We start from the raw sequence: 22122 nt of genomic DNA, 5'->3' as shown, positions 1-22122 counted from the left end.
GGATGAATCTCCAGAGAACTATACTGAGTGAAAAAAAGCCAATCCCTTTAGATTACTTACTGTATGATTCAATTTATATAACTTTAATTCTTTAAATGACAAAATTATAGAAATGGGGAACAGATGAGTGGTTGCCAGGGGTTAAGAAGAGGGCTCAAGTGGGAGAAAAGTGGGTGTGGCTATAAAACGGCAACATGAGGGATTCTTATGATGATAGAAATGTTCTCTATCTTGACTATATCAATATCAATATTCTGATTATGATGTTGTACTACTGTTTGACAAGATGTTACCACTGGGAAAAACTGGGTAGAGTGTTGGGATCTGCATTATTTCTTACAACTGCATGTGAATCTACAAGTATCTCAAAATAAAAAGTAAAAACAAACAGCAGGAAGAAAACATACAGTACTATCATAGAAAGACCAATGAGGGAGAAGGTGGAGAAAAAGGAGAGAGAAGGAAAGAAGTCTGTTAAGTGACTGTGTTCTAGTTTAAAAAGCTATTTATAATAATCATTATCCAAACTGTATGCCTATTTCCTCATATATAAAAGGAATTAACCTTAATCTCTAAGATTTAATATTTTATGATTTCCCATGTGCCCAAAATAGCTCATGATTAATTGTGCTGTTATTTCTATGAATTATACAAAATAGTTTGAACTGAAATATTACTGTAGATGTATGTATGTAGACAGAACATAGTTAAACTTTCTATTAGAAAAAGGACTAAAAAGTCAATCTAATGAAAGGTTGTAATGGAAGTTTTATATAAAACCCAACTTGCCTTTAGAACAATTTTGAAATAAAGTCGAAAGACATAACAAAGAAATTAATTCAGACAGAACTTCATGTTTAAGCCATCAGCAAGTGGATTTCACTTTACAGAATCACTATCTAAAGGAATCAACTGTAAATTTTCCATGTTGATTCAAATTTAACCAGTTCTATTTTACATCTCCGAAAATCTCACTATAACAATGACTTCTGATTCAAGGATTTAGGTACCTTGGCTTCACGTTTCAACTAGCTAACCCATTTTAGACAATTTGCTACATATGCTAAAGGAGGAACATTAAGTAAAAATGTTCTATTCTGAGGAACTTATTTGTGAGAATGAAGGGGAGTCAAATAGGGTGTTAAAATTCTCACCTTACTCTTTTGTGAAATAGCTGATGCCAGCACTGGGACAAAGAAAGTACAAGATGAACTTCAAATGTCTAGTAGTACTAGGAAGTAAAAAAGTGCTTTAAAAATGATGGGGACATTGCAAAAGAACACAGGAGTTAGCCATAACAAGTTCCCACTGGCCAAATCTGAGCTTATTTGGGCAATAAATGATAGTAAAGGACTAAGTCATTTAATTATATGAAAATCTGGGAGTCTATACTAATCAATTAATGAGACAGAAAAACTCTTCCTTAAATTCCAACTAATGAATGTAGAAGGAATAATGGAATTAGAAAATCATCATTTGCCAATCAACATAGTAATCGTTTTCAAGCAAGAATCATTAACAGATGTTAAAATTAGTAAGCAAAAGTAGGATGACAAATAGGGTATTTTCAGTATCACAATATGTCCCCACAAAATACTTATTAATTACAAAGGGAAAGCAGTCATTTTAGAGAAACCTGGCAGATGCTACGTCAACCAAGTGATCAAAATTAATCACCAGTAATGGGATACACTGACATCATGTGCTCCCCCTACTGTACTATGATGCACTAAAAAGGACACATCATCACTTTTGTAGTATTCCTGCCAAAAGTGCATAAACTCAGTCTAATCATGAGGAAACTTCGGATTAATCCAAATTGAGGGGCTTTCAATAAAATAACAATTCTGTATTTTTCAAAAGCGTTAGTCATGAAAAACAAATTTTCAAAAAAATTCAGATTGAAGCAGACTGAAGAGATTTAAGACCTAACACAACATGTGATCCTGGAATAGATCCTGAACCAGACAAAAAACATTGCTGGCAAAATTTTTAATATACTATTACATCAATGTTAATTTCCTGATTTTGATAACTGTACTATAGTTAGGTAAACAATATCTTTGTTTATAGAAAGTACACTATGAGAAGTGTATTCACTTAATCTCAAGTGTCTCAGAAAAAAATTATACAGAGAAAAGAGAAACATAAAGCAAAATATTAACATTTGGGGAAGGAATCTGTGTGAAGGGTACATGGAAATTCTAAGTAATATTTTTGTAACTTTTCTTAAGTATAAAGTAATTTCAAAATTAAAAGTTAAGAGTTAAAATAGGCCAGGCCCAATAGCTCATGCCTACAATGTCAGCACTTTGGGAGGCTGAGGCAGGAAGATCATCTGAGGCCAGGAGTTCAAGATGAGCTTGGGCAACACGGCAGGACCCTGTCTCTACAAAAAAATAAAAAAATAAGCCGGGCATGGTGGTGCACACCTGTAGTCCCAGCTCCTCAGGAGGCTGAGGCAGGAGGATCACTTGAGCCTGGCCAGACAGAACAAGGGATTGTCTCTAAAAAAAAAAAAAAAAAAAAAAAGTTAAAACAAAAATTCTGGGCTTAAAACTCAGAGACGAGAGGGAGAAAACTGGCTACTGATTCTTTCAGAAAATGGCTGAATATCCCCACTTTTAAGCCTGAGTTAGTTAATATGCTTCTAATAATTACCACTTAGACAGTGGTATTTATAGTGGTAATTAATGTGGGATACTCACATAGTTTCTTCATCGATGTCATTTTCCTCTGTGTTACTTGTTGCTGTGGAACTAGCAGAGGAACTGCTGCCATCGAGGTGATTTACTTCATCTTCACCAACAAGATCCAGATCCAGATCTCCATCTGACAGTTCATGCTAGATTGAGGCAAAGAAAACAAGATTTCTATTCCAAATATTTCCACTCAGTTGAACACCCTATCCAGCCCATGAACCAAGCACCAAAGAAAAAAGTTACCAGATTTCTATTCTCTGCTCCTGTGCCTAGGCAGCTAAACTCTGTAGAGAAATTCGCACAACCACACTGACTGGTATTACTACTTTTTATGGTTGCCAACTTCAACTGGGTCCTCAATGTTACTGGAAACGCTTCATATGTTCCATGTCGGCTTCCAGTAAGATTCCTCACAGAGTAACAAGTTCTGCCTAACCTTTATCATCCTAAAGATCATTAAATAACCCTGTCATCTATCTGCACAGAAAAAAATACAAGCTAATAAGCATAAACTTCCCCAGCTTTCAGCTGCCTTATCCATAAACTCCACCCTTCCTTTTACTCAGTTAATTGCTACGCCTGAGTGCTCCATGCCAATCCCTATTATCTCCTTAGTTATCAATGCACTTAACCTTATCTTCAATCTCTCTCCCCACTGGCTCCTTCATTTTAACATAAAACTGAAGTCACTCCTATTTTTTTTTTTTTCCAGACAGGGTCTCACTTTGCCACTTGGGCTAGAGTGCTGTGGTGTCATCATAACTCACTGAATCTCAAATTCCTGGGTTGAAGTGATCCTCCTGCCTCAACCCATGGAGTAGCTAGGACTGTAGGTGCATTACACCACGTCCGGCTTTATAAAGATGGGGTCCTGCTATTTTGCTCAAGTCAGTCCTGAACTCCTGGCCTCAAGCGATCCTCCCTGCTTAGCCTCCCAAAGTGCTAGGATTACAGACATGAGGCACTATGTCTGGCCTCTTTCTCATCTTAAAAAATAGCAACTACTACAAAAAAACCTTCATTTATCTCAGCATCCCTGTTTTACTTAAAAACAGCAACCAATTCTTAAATTCTTATTGTGATTGTTGTTTAGCTGGGACAAAACCTGGCAGTCTCCCAAATCCTAAATCATTCTACCTATATATGCAATGATAAAGTACCTACTAGTTTCAGTGAATGGAAATAGAACATATTTTTAAAATCCACAATTTATAGTTTGGTTTCTAGAATGTCCGCCACAATCAGTTTTATAAAATGAATAGTTTTCTGCAATAAACTAATTTTTAGAACCTTGAAATGCTTTGATTCAACAACTACTGACTTATACATAAGGGCATACACAATGAAAATGAATGAACAAGATTTTCAGCCCACTGCATCAATACATTATATGTTAAAAGCCATGACCCTATAGTTATTTTATCAAACACACACAAAAAATCTAAAACTGCCCTAATTATTACATGATAATCTTCATTCTGAATCTTCTCCTCATCTTCTTCATCCTCTTTGGCCTCCCTTACAGAAGCTGTAGTAGGAACACTCTCAAGAAGCATGTCAGAACATGCAGACTTCTTAGCTCGTGTATCCGAAGCATCATCATTTTGGGGACTATGATGATTATCTGGTGGTGACAAATCTCTTGATTTTTGAGTTCGAGACAGCTCAATAGTAAGTCTCTTTTAAAACAAGAACACAAATAAAAGGTCATAAGCAGTGCCTCACTGGCACAGTAAAAAATGATTCAAGTAAAAAAAAATTGCATCCAGATGTTCCTAAAACCATTTCTCTCAATCCCTCCTTCCTTTTGATTATGAAAAAAATCTGTGACAAAGATAAATTACCCTGTTTATTCTTATCCTCCTTCTTTCATATCCAGCCCAAGCTACACAGATAATTAGCAAACTGTATAGTGAATATAGGAAGTTTTAAATACTACACTTAGCATGAAAATCTCTAAAAGTATGTTTTTATTTATATATTCATATTTTCCTCCCTCATCTATTAACCACTCTCAGCACTCCAAACCTCCAACCACATCTCAAGTTTCATTAGGGGAAAAGAAACATTCCTTACATAATTTAGTTTACCACTGTAAAATAAAAATTCATTAACTGATCTTCCCCAGTGCTCACTCAACAATAGTGAGAGTTCAAGATGGGGCAACTTTCAACTATTCTATAGCTTGGAGTCCTCTAAAGATAGCTTGTGGAAGAGAAATACCTAAGTAATTGAGAGAAACACAAAGAGTTTACCTAAAACTAGAGCAGTACTGTGCAATACAACTTTATGCAATGATGGAAACGTTCTTTATCTGCAATGCCTAAATCAAGCACTTGAAATGAGGCTACTACAACCAAAGAACTATTAATAAATTTTTAATTATGTTACATTTACATAGCCATATATGGCTAGTGGCTACTGAATTGGACACTGCAGAACTAGAGGCTCAAAGGTGATAAGGACAGGGAACAGGATAACTGGATTTTTTTTAACAAAATTACAAACAATAAATATCCAAAATCTAATTACAAATATAACAAGGCAAAAGGACAGTACAAAACACTAAATCAGAAATAGATGTTACTTCCTTACCTCTTTAAGGTTGTTTATTTGTTGGATATAACTAGTCTGTGCAGCTTCCAACTGAGAAATATACCAATGCTGGTCCCGACATTTTTGAAAGAAAGTTGGTGAACGTACCTGAAACCTTAAAAGAGTAGCTCCACATAAAAAATAATCCAAACGGTAAAACATAATCTAGCCTTGAATCTATAATTATAAATTCTGCAATTTTGGTTGATTTGATTATGTTATAAGGCTAAACTTCAAATGAACTCAAAGCTCCTGGTATTCACTATTTATACATGTAGTCCACAAATTATAATGATATAAGGTTCTGAAAAGTCAGCTGTCCAACTCAATCTGTACTTTTCTAACGTCCCCCAAAGAGTTACTTATATGCTCTAAATAAACTATATCCTCAGTCCCTTCAGATAGCAGCTTAGAATCAAAACACCCTTTGCCGGGTGCAGTGGCTCATATGCCTGCAATGCTAGCACTCCGGGAGGCTGAGGAGGGGGAGACCACTTGAGGTCAGGAGTTGAAAATTAACCTGAGCAAGACCCCGTCTCTATTAAAAATAGAAAAAATTAGCCAGGTGTGGTGGTGCTTGCCTGTAGTCCTAGCTACTTGGGAGGCTGAGGCAGGAGGATCACTTGAGCCCAGGAGTTTGAAGTTGCTGTGAGCTATGCTGAGGCCGTAGCACTCTAGCCCAGTCAACAGAGTGAGACTCTGTCTCAAAAACAAACAAGAAAACCAAAAAAGAAAAAAAAAAAACCCTCCCTATATTATTAATACAATATGGTGTGTCTCAGCTAGGATTAGAGATAAAAGAGTACTGTTTTTATATTAAATTAATGGATAAATGATAGACTCTTGATCTATCCAAAGTTATTGCCCTTTTTTGGAGATAGGGCCTGGCTCTTTTGCTTGGGCTAGGGTCATCATAGCTTACTGCAACCTCAAGCTCCTGGACTCAAGTGATCCTTCTTGCTCAGCCTGCCAAGTAGCTGAGAACTACAGGTGTGTGCCACCATACCTGGCTAATTTTTCTATTTTTGGTGGAGACAGGGTCTTGCTATGTTGTTCAGGCTGGTTTTGAACTTCTGGCCTCAAGCAATCCTCCTGCCTTGGCCTCCCAAAGTGCTAGGATTACAGGCATGGGCCACCATGCCCAGCTGTCATTTCTATTTTTAAAAAACTAATACCTATTTAAGCAAACAAACCTATACCTTTGTTACATAGCCTAATATGATTACATTAATAGTGAAAACATTTGTGGTGCATGTGTAAAGGTGTTTTTGTGGAAAAGAAGAACCAGAGGCAAGACTAATTTGGAAGTCTACATCTCCAACCCCTTCCAGCCCTTCCACCCTACCACTCTTATGTTAGTTACCATTTAGTTTTTTCTAGGACTTTGCACCTGGTGTAAGAAACTACTGACCATCTAATAGTTATCTGCAGTAGATATCTAATTTTAGTCAAGGATACTCATTCATGAGAGGGCAGAGATGATTCACTCAACCATTGTCTAAGTGGATACTGCCTAGGACAGTACTCATTAGAAAGACATTAGAGTAAGACCTTCAAATGAGTTATTTTCCTTGAATGACTAAGGAAACTGTGGGTCAACCCTGCACCTTATTTTTAATATTTGTGCCATTAAAACAAAAGCAAGACACAGGTAAAATTTAATTTTCTCTTGCAATGAAAGAGTAAAATAAATGTATTTATATAAAGTTATAGAAAAGCCTCAAATAACTTTCTAATTAGTACATATAAAATTCCACTAGAATCTTGAACTAAATGAGGTTTAAATTTTGAACAATCTCTCATTAAATAAATATTACAAGTAATAGGACAATTAGAAGATCCCACCATGAACCCCACAGCAATTTATTTATCCCACTATTACAACATTATTTTATAGAGTAGTAAATTCTGTTTTATCTGTCCATTTCATCTTGAGTTCCTGCAGGATAAAAGCATGTCTATTCCTTTTTTATTATCATCCCAGTGTCAGGCACAGGGTACAGACACCAGAAATGCTGCTGAATAAATAATTAAATCACAACAGGAATATGTTCCTGAACTAATATACAAGTCTATAATAAAGGTTTTGTTATAAACAGGGATGGCTTAATTAAAAAACTATAGGCCAGGTTAAAGTGCATTAAAAAAAGAAAATTCTCTGACACAGCCAGCCAGCAGAAAGATTTAACATTACTATGACTCCAATAAGGAAAGGACTAAGGATATAAAAAATGGCTCTTTTGTAGGTTGGTAAAATTAATGTTTGAATAATTTTGCAATCCTCTCTATAGAAGAAGCATGAAATAGCAGCCAATTATTTCTCTTGGTAAATAATTAAAAACCAAAAGCCTGAAAAGTTATAAAATAGAACTAAAATAATCCCTCTAAAAGAAAATATGACAAAAACATGAACGTATTTCCCAACCCTGAAACTCATATTCCTTTTTTCACTTCTTTATACTTCCAGAAAAGCCATGAAGAATACACCTAATAGTAAACATTGATCAGACAGCAACTCATTTATCTAGCATGCTCAAGAACAAAGAGCTGAGAAAAAGTGAAATTTAGGAGTATATCTAGGGTCCCCAAACCTCCAGGCCGAGGCCCAGTATGTCAGTGGCCTGTTAGGAACCAGGCCAAGCATCACCATCACCCCCTGAGCTCCACTTCCTGCCCCATCCCCCATCCCCTTTGTCAGCGGAAAAATTTTCTTCCATGAAACTTAGGACTCACAGCAGCAGGTGAGCAGCAGGTGAGGGAACAGAAACTTCATCTGTATTTACAGCCACTCCCTGAGCAGAAACTTCATCTGTATTTACAGCCACTCCCTGAGCAGTCCTATACACACACACACACACACACACACACACACACACAGAGCAGCAGCAGCACCGTTGAAAAACTGTCATGAAATTGGTCCCTGATGCCAAAAAGGTTGGGGACTGCTGTAGATCACTCCCCAGGAAAAAAACTTTTAAAATTGTTTTGATGGCAACTTTTTAAACTGTTAAGTACTCTGAAACTTCTCAGTTCAGAACATATTTGAATTTCTTTTTTAAAATACTCAGGTTCCCATTTTGATCATCAAATTATAACATAATGCAATGATGCCCCAAAACTTCTAACCTGCAAAGACTACCCCAACATTAAATATCGCTGTTGTTTTATACTGTTCATATTCTCTGCTTTCTTGCAAATAACATACCAACGATGAAAACCGTTGGTTTTCATCTTCATTTCTATTCCCTTACTTTTAATTTGCTGTTATCCTGAAAGAACTGAAAGTCATTTTATAAAATTAAGTGTGTAAAACCAGTCACCCAAATAGTATATAAATTGTCAAGTCAAAAAAAAAAGAAGCACTTGATCCCTCACTATTCTTAGCTTTCCAAATGGTGAGCTTGCTAAAAGTTTAATAGATAAATGGAATATTACTACATTTCCTGGAAATAGCGGTTTCCTTTTTTCTCTTTCAGACAGGATCTCACTATGTTGCCTAGGATGGTCTTTAATTCCTGGGCTCAAGAGATCCTCCCACCTCAACCTCCCGAGTAGCTGGGACTACAGGCCCATACCCAGTTTAGTAGTTTCTTTTTTAATGAAATTACTAACTAGATGTCAAACAAATTACTGACTTTTATTATACATTGCAAAGGACTCCTGAAACAGTTAAGAAAATGTTAAGATTATAGTTAGTATGAATTTCAATATTCATCTTTGTTAAATGGATGGACTTTGAAATAAAGATTTTTTTTATTGTCTGTTTTTTTCTTTTTAACTTGTCACTGACTTGAAGTTAAGAAATAAAGTTCTGATGATATTATTCCCCCACAATAAAAAGCCACAGTATCAAATGTTTCCTATTACCTTAAAATCACTGTATCATTTTGCCGATTCAAGTATCCTTCATTTGCAAGTAAGTCCAAACGGAAAAATCTATTATAGCCCCAGCATTCTCCAACTTCAAAGTCAGATGCAAATTCTCGAATGATATTTTTGGTAGGATCATTGCAGGACTGGTGAACCATCTCTACACGATATTCATATCTAAAATCGAAAACCAGACCATTACTATTTTGTTTTTTAAAGGAAGAATAAAAGACAGACTCATTTAAACATTAAGGTCATTAATTACTGGAGAAGAAACTCATTGATATACAGTTACATTTCCTTTAGAAAGGATTGTATCATTTATAAAAACAGCAGTATTTTGAATGGGTACCCAAAACATAAGTCCTAGGCACTAGGTCCTTTTTTCCTCATAAAAATGTTTACCAATATATCAAACATAAAACACCTCAAAAAATAAATTTTGTATAAATACTTCAAAGTTATTTGTTTTACAAATGCAAGACTTTTTCTATATATTCATTATTTACATTTCCTCAGATATGAATGTTTTGTCATTTCTATTATCCTTTGAGGTTTATCACCAGGCAATTTTAAAATGTAAATTTTAAAACACTTTATTATATAAAGCAACTTATTGTATACTCAGAAATTCAAGGCTATAAAATTTTTTCATAGAAAATATGGGGAGGTGTGAGGAGGGGATGGGTAAATTCACACCTAACCGGTAACAATGCACACTATTTGGGGGATGGACACACTTATAACTTGACTTGAAAGGTACAAAGGCAAAAAAAAAAAAAAAAAAGGCAACTTATGCAACCAAAACGTTTGTACTCCCAAAATATTCTGAAATAAATAAATAAATAAAAGGTATGTATACACTGGGAAAGCCAATATATCCTGATCTCCGTATCCTATTGTATAGAATTCTCAGGTCTACAAAAAGATAAATTGTATAAACTTTCGTGCATTGAAGGACATTATCAAAAAAATGAAAAGACAACCTACCAAATGGGAGAAACTATTTGCAAATCATATCTCTTATAACGCTTTAATATCTAGGAATTCTTTTAAGTCAACAATAAAGAGACGAAAAACTCAATTAAAAAATGGGCAATGAACATAAATTGACATTTCTCCAAAGAAGATACAACAATGGCCAATAAGTACACTGAAAGATGTTTAACTTCATTCATCATTAAGGAGATGCAAATCAAAACCATAATAAAATACCACTTAATACCCCTAGGATAACTGTAATTAAAAATAGAAAATAACTACTGATATCAAGGATGTAGAGGAATACAAATCTTCCTACATTGCTGGTGGGAATATAAATGATGCAGCTACTATGGAAAAGTTCAGCAGGTCCTCAAAAAGTTAAACACAGAATTACCATATAACCCAGCAATTCCACAACTAGGTATATATATTCAAAAGAAATAAAAATATATGTCCACACAGAAACTTGGATGTGAATATTTACAGCACTATTCATGATAGCCAAAAGGTAGAAACAACACAAATGTCCAACAACAGACGAATGAATAAACAAACTGTGATATATACATACAATGGTATATTATTCAGCCATATAAAGGAATGAAGTTCTGATATATGCTTCAGCATGGGGGAAGCTTGAAAACCCTATGCTAAATGAAAGAAACAAAAAGGGGCCAGACCCCATTAAGCAACATCCACGCCCATTCCGGAAATGGGGCAGGGCTACTAAAGCGCCAGAGCCCACAGGCGCTGGAAGTGGCTGTTGGAGACTTTAAGTTTGCCACAGTTTACAAGGCCAGAGATAAATCATCGCCATTAAGAAAATCAAACTTAGACATAGATCAGAAGCTAAAGATGTTCCTTGATGCCTTTGGACATAAATCTAATATTAGCCTTGTCTTTGATTTTATGGAAACTGATCTAGAGGATATAATAAAGGATGATAGTCTTGTGTTGACACCATCACACGTCAAAGCTTAAGTGTTGGTGACTCTTCAAGGGTTAGAATATTTACATCAATGCAGGATCCTACATAGGCATCTGAAACCAAACAACTTGTTGCTAGATGAAAATGGAGTTCTAAAACTGGCAGATTTGGGCTTGGCGAAATCATTTGGGAGCCCCAGTAGGCTTATACATATCAGGCTGTAACCAAGTGGTATCAGGCCCCTGAGTTACTATTTGGAGCTAGAATGTATGGTGTGGGTATAGACATGTGGGCTGTTGGATGTATATTAGCAGAGTTGCTTTTAAGGGTTCCTTTTTTGCCAGGAGATTCAGATCTCGATCAGCTGACAGGAATATCTGAAACTTTGGGCACGCCAACTGAGGAACAGGGGCCTGACATGTGCAGTCTTCAACATTATGTGACATTTAAGAGTTTCCCTGGAATCCCACTGCAACACATCTTCATTGCAGCAGGAGACAACTTGCTAGATCTCATACAAGGCTTATTATCCAATCCATGTATTACAATTACAGCCACACAGGCATTGAAAACTAAGTATTTCAGTAATCGGCCAGGGCCAACACCTGGATATCAACTGCCAAGACCAAATTGTCCTGTGGAAACCTTAAAGGAGCAGTCACACCAAGCTATGGCAACAAAATGGAAAAGAACAGAGGCCTTGGAACAAGGATTGCCCAACAAACTAATTTTTTAGTAAAAGAGAACACTGGACAGTATTTTACTACTGAAAGAAATAGTACAAAAGGAAAATACTGGAAAAATAATAAACATTAAGTAAATGCTATAGAAGGAATTTGTAAATATTCTATACATGTAAAATATGCAAAACTGTGTGTTATTTTTATTAAATGTATTTAAAAAAACAATGGTTTCACATCATAAAATCTTTTATACGAAATATCCAGAACAGGTAAATCCAGAGAGAAAACAGAATAGTAGCTATGTAGGGATAGGGTAAGGAGGAAATGGGAAATGTTTACTTAACGGGTACAGGGTATTCTGGGGTGATAGAAATATTTTGAAACTACGGAGAGGTGGGGTTTGCACAACATTGTGAATGTGCTAAATCACACTGAATTGTGGATTTAAAAATGGTTAATTGAGTGTCACATGAATTTCAACTCAGAAAATTTCTACTTACCTCTATTTAAAAAATGAGTATTGTGAAAACTCAAGATTCACAGAGAAATAATCAAGAATACTAAAAATCTGGGGGGAAAAACATTAATGAAAATGGATCAAGTACAGGTAAAAGCTGGAAATTAATATAAAATGGTTTTCAAAAAAATTAGTTATAAGAAAAGGTATATTTCTTTTTTTTTTTTTAACACTGCTCTACATCATACCATGTGAATGGCATATAATGTTTAAGAAAAAAAGATTCTTTCATTTTCATTGGTTGTTTTTTTTATTTTTTTTTGAGACAGAGTCTGGCTCTGTTGCCCAGGCTAGAGTGCCCTGGCATCAGCCTAGCTCACAGCAACCTCAAACTCCTGGGCTCAAGCGATCCTCTTGCCTCAGCCTCCCGAGTAGCTGGGACTACAGGCATGCACCACCATGCCCAGCTAATTTTTTCTATATATTTTTTTAGTTGTTTGATTAATTTCTTTCTATTTTTTAGTAGAGACGGGGTCTCGCTTTTGCTCAGGCTGGTCACGAACTCCTGAGCTCAAACAATCCGCCCGCCTCGGCCTCCCAGAGAGCTAGGATTACAGGCGTGAGCCACCGCGCCCGGCCTGAGTTCATTTTTTTACATATGGATATTGAAACGTTCAAGCACCATTTGTTGAAAACTCTACCTTCTCTCTGCAGCATTGCCTTTGCATCTTCATCAAAAATCAGTTGTCCTTACTTATGTGCATTTGTCTCAGAACTCTGTTATATTCTACTGATCTATTTGTGTATTCTTAGGCTAATACTATGCTATTTTGATTACTGTAGCTTTATTATTATATAATTCTTAAAATCAGATAGTTAGCTCTAAAATTTTGTGTTTTTTTTACTTCAATAATTTTCCCTAATGCTTTTCTGTTTTTTATTTCATTGGATTCTGCTTTGATCTTTATTATTTCCTTTCTTCTGCTTACTTTTATCTAACTTGGTCTTCTTTTTTCTAGTCTATGAAAAGCAGAAGTTGAGGTCATTGATTTGAGCCTTTCATTTATATAGGCATTTAGTGCTATAAATTTCCACCTTCCAACCACTTTAGCAACTATACTCCACTAAAAATTCTGGTAGTGTTTTCATTTAAAAATACTTTTTAAAAATCCCTTATGATTTCCTCTTTGATCTAGGGATTATTTAGAAGTGTTATTTAGCTTTCAAATATTAATACTTTGGTACTTTAAAAATATCTGTGACTAACATAGGAATTAATTCCATTTTGGTCAGAGAACATACTTTGAATGAGTTGAATCCTTTTGACTTTATTGAGACATGTTTTAAGCTCAGAACATGGCCTACATCTAGGTAAATGTTCTGTATGTACTTACGAATAATTTATATTCTGCTACTGATAGATGGAACTTTCTATAAATGTAAATCAGGTCAGGTTGACTACAGTGTTATTAAAGTATACTATATCTTTAATGATTTTCTGCCCATTTATTATTACATCGATTGAGAAAAAGGTATTTGTCTATTACTCTTTGTAGTTCTATCAGTTTTTCCTTCCCATATTTTTAAGATCTGTTATCAGGGGCATTAACGTAAGTGTTTAGAATTACATCCTCTTCTTTAACTGATCCTTTTATCACTATGAAATGGGCTACTTTATCTCTGGTAATAGTCTTTGAAATCTACTTTGTCTGACATTAAAATAACTCTTCAAACTTCCTTCTGCCTACTACCAACACAGTATATCTCTACAATTAAAGTGAATTTCTTGTGAATTATGTGTACTTGAGTCTTGCCTTTTTAGGCAATATGATCATCTCTACACTTTAATTGGGATGTTTAGACTATTTACATTAAAACATTTTGGTATTTGTCCCATCTGTTCTTTGTTACCTTTTCCCTTTTTCTAACTTAAGTATTTATCACTCCATTTTATCTCCTCTGTTACTTTACTAGCTATATGTCTGTTATTTTAGCAGTGCAATTATATTAGGTTACTAAATATGAAATGTTCCATTTCCTTAAGTAATAAGTTTCACAGTTGAGATCTCTAGCATTTCACTCTGATTCTTCTTGTTTTATTTTTCTTGTGAAGGGACATCTTTAGTCTTGCAAAAACACATTTTGGCTTGTGATCATTATTCAAATTTTTTTTACGGCAATTTTTATGAAACCGTGGATAAGTCAAAAAGTTGTGTTATTTTTGAATGTGAGTTCCATCGTGGAACCAATGCAGCGCAGACACCTAAATCAACGAAGTTTTGGGAAGAATGTGGCTAATGAATGCACAATACATTTATGATTTGAGAAGTTCTGTTTTGGTGATTTTAATCTTGAAAATGAGCCATGTGGGTAACCTGAGACCAAGGAGGACAATGATAAGCTGAAAGTCATACTGGAAGCAAATCCATCTCAACCTATATGTGGTTTAGCGGCAAGGTTTGATGTTACTATTCCAACAATACTGGACCATGTGAAACAAACTGGCAAGGTAAAGAAGCTAGACAGATAGGTACCGTATGTCAGAAATTGTCTCAAAGCTTGCCTTTCTTTGCTGTCACAACATAAAGGTAACCATTTCTACACCGTATTGTTACATGTGACGAAAAATGGATTCTTTTTGACATTCGCAAGCATTTGGAACAATGGTTAGGTAAAGATGAAGTGATGAAACACAATCCAAAACCAAATATTCATCAAAAAAGGCTAATGGTGTCTGTTTGGTGGTCCAACGCTGGTATTATCCACTACAGCTTCATGAAACCTGGTCAATCAATTACAGCAGATGGCTACCGCAACCAACTGGACATAATGAGGAGGATGCTTGTGATTAAGCAGCCGAGACTGGTCAATAGAGATGGGCCTATTCTCTTGTACAACAACAGTCGATCACATGTTGCACAAATAAAGCTGCTCAAAGTACAGAAGCTGGACTTGGAAACTCTCTGTCATCCACCGTATTCACCAGACTTTGCACCAATTGACTACCACTTCTTGGTCCAGGCTTTGGACTACTTCTTGCAAAGAAAAATTTTCAATTCTCAACAAGCTGTGGAAAACACCTTTTGCAATTTCATTGCCAATCGCCCTCCAGGCTTCTTTGTTGCTGGCATAAACAAACTACTGTTAAGATGGCAAAACTGTGTCGACAGTTTAGGCGCATACTTTGATTAATTGTACTGCTTCTTGTTTGAGATATAATCAACCGAACTTTTCATTCAAAATCAGACATTTCATATTTAATGACCTAATTAGTTTGTAGGTGAATAATGCCAATCTCTTCCCCCACAAGATATGCACACTCCAAACCCTGAAACCTGTGAATGTTATCTATTATGGCAAATAAGGGGGCATGCTGCTGAGATTAAGCCAAGAAATTTGAGATGAAGAGATTATCCTTGATTCAGGTGGACCCTAAATACACTCACAAGAGGAAAGCAGAGAAAGATTTGACCGAGACAGAAAAAGACAAGGCAACATAACCCTGGAGGCAGAGATGAGAGGGATGCAGTCACGAGCTAAGGAATGCTAGTAGCCACCAGTAGCTGGAGGAGGCAAGGAATGGATTCTCCCTTACAGGCTCTGGAGCAAGTACTGCCATGCTGAAACCTTCCTTTTAGCCTAGCGATAGATATTTCAGATATCAGGACTCCAGAACTGTGAGGGAATAAATTTCTCTTGTTTTAAGCCACCCAGTTTGTGGCACTAATAATTTAATATTTACCCGGGTACTTTCCATGTCTGATGCTCTTTACTCTTTTGTTTAGATGAAGATACCCAATTGACATTATTTCTCTTCTACCTGAAGCATGTGCTTTAACATTTCTTCTAGTCCAGGTCTAAAATATGTATGAAAATGTCTTCACTTCACCTTTATTTTTTAAAAGATATTTTTTGATGGGTACAGAATTCTAGGCTAATAGATTTATTTTCTTTTAGTCCAGTCTTTTTAAGATGTTACTCTATTATCATTTCATTTGTATTGTTTCTGATGAGAAATCTGATTTCATCCATATTTTTGATCCTGTGTATATAACATCTTTTTTCCACTGGTGGTTTATCATTGGTTTTGAACAATATAATTATGATGTTCTTTGGTGTTTTCTTCATGTTTCATGAGCTTGTAGTTCATTAAGCTAGCTTCCTGGATCTGTGCGTTTAAAGTTTTCATCAAGTTTGGAAAAGTTTACCTTTACTTCTTCAAATATCTGTTCTACCCATCCCCTCCTTTGGGGACTTGAAATTATCTTATATTAAGCTGCTTGAAGTCGTTCTACTGTTTCAGAATTATTTTTTCTATGTGTCATTTTGGATAATTTCTACTGCTATGCCGTCAAGTTCATGAATCTTTCTTTTGCAATATTGAATCTGTCATTCATCCCATCCAGTTTATTTTCCATATAAAACATAGTTCCATTTCAAGGAGTTCAATTTGAGGCTGGGTGTGGTGGGTCACTCCTGTAATCCCAGCATTTTGAGAGGCTGAGGTGGGTGGATCACAGGAGGCCAGGAGCTTGAGACCAGCCTGAGCAACATAGCAAGACCCTGTCTCTACAAACAATTTAAAAATTAGCCAGTGGCAAGTGCCTGTAGTCCCAGCTACTCAGGAGACGGAGGTGAAAACTCTTAAGGCTGCCAGCTGGAGAAATCATAGAGCTAATTTGTGGGTTCTTATCTCTCAGGGATTGCTTTCACTTGTTATCTCATTCCAGTGTTTAGAAAATGTTGTTTCATGGGTTTCTTTTCTTTTTGGTTGTTGTAGAAAAGTAAATCCCATCACTGTTCTTCCATGTTAGCTGAAAGCAAGCATTCCATACCAAACCAACAGATTTTCATGTAACAGTAAATTAAAAAAAAAAATTCACTGATGTGGTTTCAGATTCCACATTGCAAATGACATACAACAAACTATACCACTTGTTTGGTTTTGATGTAATATCAAAGAAGATCCACAATTATCTAACACTGCTTTTAAAAGTACTCCTGCTTAATAAAAAGTAGATTAGGGGCTGCCAGGCACTAGGGGAAAGGGAAAATGGGAAGTGACTGCTAACGGGTACAGGGTTTCTCTGCGGGCTGATGAAAATGTTCTGAAATAGATATCAATGATGGTTGTAGAAGTCTGTTGATGTACTAAAAAAACACTAAACTGTGTATTTTTAACAGGTAAATTTGATGGTATGTGAATTACATCTCAGACTCCAACCTACATGATATTCAGAATCTGTGTGGCCAGATTTTATATGCATACTTCAAACAAAATAAATTATTCCAAGAAATTAAATATAGGCGGGAAGCAGTGGCTCACACCTGTAATCCTAGTACTCTGGGAAGCTGAGGCAGGAGAATCACTTGAGGTCAGGAGTTCAAAACCAGCCTTGGCAAGAGTGAGACCCCGTCTCTACTAAAAATAGAAATAATTAGCCGGAAACTGGTAAAAATAGAAAAAATTAGCCCAGCGTGGTGGTGCTTGCCTATAGTTCCAGCTACTCCGGAGGCTGAGGCAGGAGGATTGCCTGAGCCCAGGAGTTTGAGATTACTGTGAGCTAGGCTGACACCATGGCACTCTAGCCTGGGTTAGAGAGCAAGACTCTGTCTCAAAAAAAAAAAAAAGAAAAATTAAAGAAAGGAAATATAAAAGTTGTCTTCTTTTAACACATTGACTGCCACACTAGGGAAAAAAAATTTTCCCTGGGGCCATTGTGATTTATTAAAACAAAACCATTCTTTCTATTTTGCTATTTTTTATTGTTTTCTCTGCATGAGTTATATGCAAAGCAACCCACATTTTTTAGAATTAAACTGTCAATATCAATTGTAACAATAAGAATATCAACAAGATTTTTCACAAACCAACTGCAGGGTTTTGCTTCATAAGGCCCCAGGCTCAAAACTAGCCTGAGTTAAATACAACTCACACAGCAGTCAATGTGTTAAACTAGACAGTAAAGAGATTTCTAAAAATGCGAATATATGTTTTCTCAAAAAAGTCTTATTTTAGAAAATACTTGCTTTTCATTAAAAAATGTTACTTACGTTACTACACAACAGGCTTATAGTTATTTTAAAAGCGAATTACAATTTTTAAAAATTTTTCTCAATTTTAATCTCTATTTCAGAAAATAATAATATATATAACCCACATAAACAAAAACTCCTTGGGGTTCCCACTAAATTTTAAGAGCATATAGGGGACTGGCAGGTCACAGTGGCTCACGCCTATAATCCTAGCACTCTGGGAGGCCAAGGCCAGAGGAGTGCTTGAGGCCAGGAGTTCAAGACCATCCTGAGCAAGAGTGAGGCCCCATCTCTACCAAAAATAGAAAAAATTAGCCTGGTGTGGTGGTGTGCGTGCCTGTAATCCCAGCTACTCGGGAGGCAAGGTAGGAGGATCACTTGAGCCCAGGAATTTGAGGTTGCAGTAAGCTATCATGACACCACAGCACTCTACTCAGGGCGACAGAGACTTTGTCTCAAAAAAAAAAGAAAGAGTATACAGGGACCTGAGGCCAAATACTTTGAGAAATGCCAATCTATGCCATCATACTATAGCAACGATTCCATACTAATGTACATCTTAACAGACATAAACAATAATTAACAAAAATTGCCAGGGGGAATGTATATAAACGTACATTAAGGTTATTATTTAATTACATCTCTTACTTGGAAGTTTCAGGCAAGCCAGCTGAGAGTTCCAGAAACACAGATAAGTAGTAACCACGGACAACTCCATTTCCATCCTTAAAAAAGAATCAGAGGTTATACAAATTCCAGAGCAATTTAAATGTAAAAAACTAAGCCACAATAGTACAAACAGACAAAATTCAGATTAATATCTGATATCTGGATTGGGAGTACTTCTAAGCCTCAAAGCAATATAAAAATTAATGAAAAGACCAATAGATTTGAGCCTATAACAATTTTCAACTTTTGTACATTTTTTAAAAAGTGAAAATATTCAGGCGAACAAATTAAGGAAAATATCAACAATCATGAAAAGGGTTGAGAGCTTTAACATATAAAGAACTTTTACAAATTAGCTCTAACAAAAAACTAAGAACCCCAATGAGAAAAAAAAAATAATTTAGTTACAAATGAGTGAGACAAAAAAATAATTATTACAACCAAAAAAGGATAGCATAGTAAAAGGTGACACCCAATGTTAAAAGTAATTGAATGTAATTTCTGTATGTTTTTTGTTAGGATTCCACATAAGATTCTGTCTAGAGACTTAGAAGTTGTTTAAATCATTATTATAGAGATTTTTATATTTCCTCTATATTTCCCCAGTACTTTGCTCAGGCATATATTTCTTTAAAGGATCACATTCATTATAACTACTTATTTAAACATCTGTTCTCTCAACCAGAGTACCAGAGCTGAGGACAGGAAGCCTTATATACCTCCAGTGTCTATTGGGATATGAATATAAAGAGGTGTAAGTACTTATTAACCCCTTCATTTCTATTCTACCTTGCTTGAAAAGGGCCTGAGGCAGCTTTCAAGGTTTGACATGGTAATCACTCAATAAATACTAATGAACATATGAATCATTAGCTAAGTGGAAAAAGCCAGACACAAAACATTATATATTGTATGATCCCATTATACAAAATTCTAGAAAAACAAAACTATCCTCACAAAAGCAGATCAGTGGTAGCAGAGGGGCCAGGAAAGGAGAGGGATTAGCTCAAAAGGGGATTAAGATAACTTTTCAAAGTCAACATCATCACTGAGGTGGTGACTAGAGGACTGTATATATTTGTCAAAACTTGCCAAAATTAGTGAATTTTGTTAAATGTAAATTATATCACAAACTATATTGATTTTAAAAATCAGCTGACATCCTTGCTAAAATAGCTTAGCATTTTCTTTTGAATTTTATTCCTAGAAAAACTTCCCTGGAGAAAAATTTATGAGTAAAAAGGAATGAACATTTTTTGTCCCTGACCTTCATTTACCAGTTATTAAATTTTTCTTTTATTTTTTTTCTTAACTTAATGCCAGCAGAAAAGCAAGAAATTTCTTAAGGAATAAAAATTCTTATTAGTTTTACTTTCATGCCAGATGTACCTATAACAAAATACTGGCTTTAAGACTTTTCAATAAGTAGAGGATTCTGGAAAGACTGCTGCAATGGCAACATAGTTTTCGCAACTCTCCAAATCCAAACATAAAAATAAAAACAAACAATAATTTGACAGCAAAACCAAAAGCCCACATACATTTACAACAAAACTAGATGGCAGGTTATCCCCCAATTCCCCAAAATACAAGCAGGTACAGACAAACCAATTACACCACAAAGACTTGCATGCTACCAACGTCTATGTGGGACAAAGTAGAGCAGCATCTGAAAGGACCAGAGAACAGGAGAACAGCAAAGTACCCACGAGTTATTAACAGAAAAGCCCCATGAGCCAAATTCAACAGGTGAAACTAGAAAGAGCTGCTAAATATAATGCTAGCTAAATACAAGGGGGCCTAATATAAGAAAGCCTAAAAAAATTAAATGCAGTCTAGTCATTATGAACGCTTGAAAAGGAATATCCAAGGCCTCTCAGGACAGCGCCCCAGATTACAAAGGTCTAGAAGTAAAATAAAAGATAAACAGCATAGAAACAATGAAGACAAAAAGAGAAGGTCCAGACAGAAGTGGAAGAGAGAAGGAGAGCCAAGAAATCTCTCAGAAAACAAGCCACCATATTTTTGATTGCTGTATCACTCTAATAACCACATGCAAAAGAATGACGTTAGACTCTTACACCATTAACAAAAGTGAACTCAATAGATCAAAGACCTAAACATAAGGTTTAAAACTATAAAACTCTTAGAAGAAAACATAAGAGAAAAGCTTTATGACATTGAATTTGGCAAGGATATGGCAATTTCCTAGAAATGAAATAGAAATTAACAAAAAAAGTAAATAAAAGTAAAAATAGACAAATTGGATATCAAAATTAAAAACTTCTGTGTATCAAAGGACACAATCAATGGAATGAAAAGGCAACCTACAGAATGGGAGAAAAGATTTGCCGATCATATATCTGGTAAGGGGTTAATAACCAGAACATATAAAGAACTCCTACAACTCAAGAACAACAAAAACCCCACCAAATAACCCATGATGAAAAAGTTCTGGAAACTGATTGTACAACAATGTGAATATACTTACACTACTTAACTGTACACTTAGAAATTGTTCAGATAGTAAATTTTATGTTATGTGTTATTTACCAAAATAAAAGAGAAAATAAAGAGCAGAATAACATCCTTACAGACAATGAAAGCACTCCAGAAAAACATAATCAAAAAGCAGATCAAAAGCGTAACCTATTTCAAAACAACCTAAGAGACACAAGGAAAATTGTATAACATGTAAAGGAACAGCACAAATTAGGATTAGAAAAGCTTAGAAATCAGGTGATAGAACTAAGGAAAGAACTGGAATTTTAAAAAGTTATTTAAGAAATAAAGACTGAAGTAGGAGGAACATAAAGCAAATAAACAATGGATATGTTAAAAGAAATAAGTGAACAAAGGAAAAATTTTTTTTTTTTTTTTTTTTGAGACAGAGTCTCCCTCTGTTGCCCTGGGTAGAGTACGTAGAGTGCAGTGGCATCATCACAGCTCACTGCACCTCAAACTCTTGGGCTCAAGCAATCCTCTTGCCTCAGCTTCCTGAGTAGCTGGGACTACAGGCATGCACCATGACGCCTGGCTAATTTTTCTGTTTTTAGTAGAGACAGGGTTTCCACTCTTCCTCTGGCTGGTCTCAAACTCCTAAACTCAAGTAATTCTCCTGCCTTAGCCTCCCAGAGTGCTAGGATTACAGGAGTGAGCCACCTTGCCTGACCCAAAGGAAAATTTTAAAAATGAAAA

The 22122-nt window shown here is 35.6% G+C and overlaps 1 protein-coding gene and 1 pseudogene across 1 annotated transcript in view; one reads left to right on the top strand and one right to left on the bottom strand.

Moving 5' to 3' along the window:
* The window catches only part of TRIM37 (tripartite motif containing 37), a 135445-nt gene that overhangs the window by 42031 nt on the left and 71292 nt on the right, over positions 1–22122 (bottom strand). The window contains exons 12-16 of the mRNA XM_012648450.1: positions 18904–18980; positions 9165–9344; positions 5298–5412; positions 4166–4381; positions 2709–2845 (exon numbers count right to left, since the gene is read on the bottom strand). Coding sequence (XP_012503904.1) covers positions 2709–2845; positions 4166–4381; positions 5298–5412; positions 9165–9344; positions 18904–18980 — 725 coding nt within the window. The remainder of the gene's footprint in view (positions 1–2708; positions 2846–4165; positions 4382–5297; positions 5413–9164; positions 9345–18903; positions 18981–22122) is intronic.
* On the top strand, positions 10806–11815 carry LOC105813631 (annotated as a pseudogene).

Source organism: Propithecus coquereli, unplaced genomic scaffold (assembly GCF_000956105.1).
Source record: "Propithecus coquereli isolate 6110/MARCELLA unplaced genomic scaffold, Pcoq_1.0 Scaffold285, whole genome shotgun sequence".
In the NCBI taxonomy this organism is placed as follows: Eukaryota; Metazoa; Chordata; class Mammalia; order Primates; family Indriidae; genus Propithecus; species Propithecus coquereli.
Note: the sequence above shows the minus strand (reverse complement) of the source record. Positions and strands in the feature narration are given on the sequence as shown.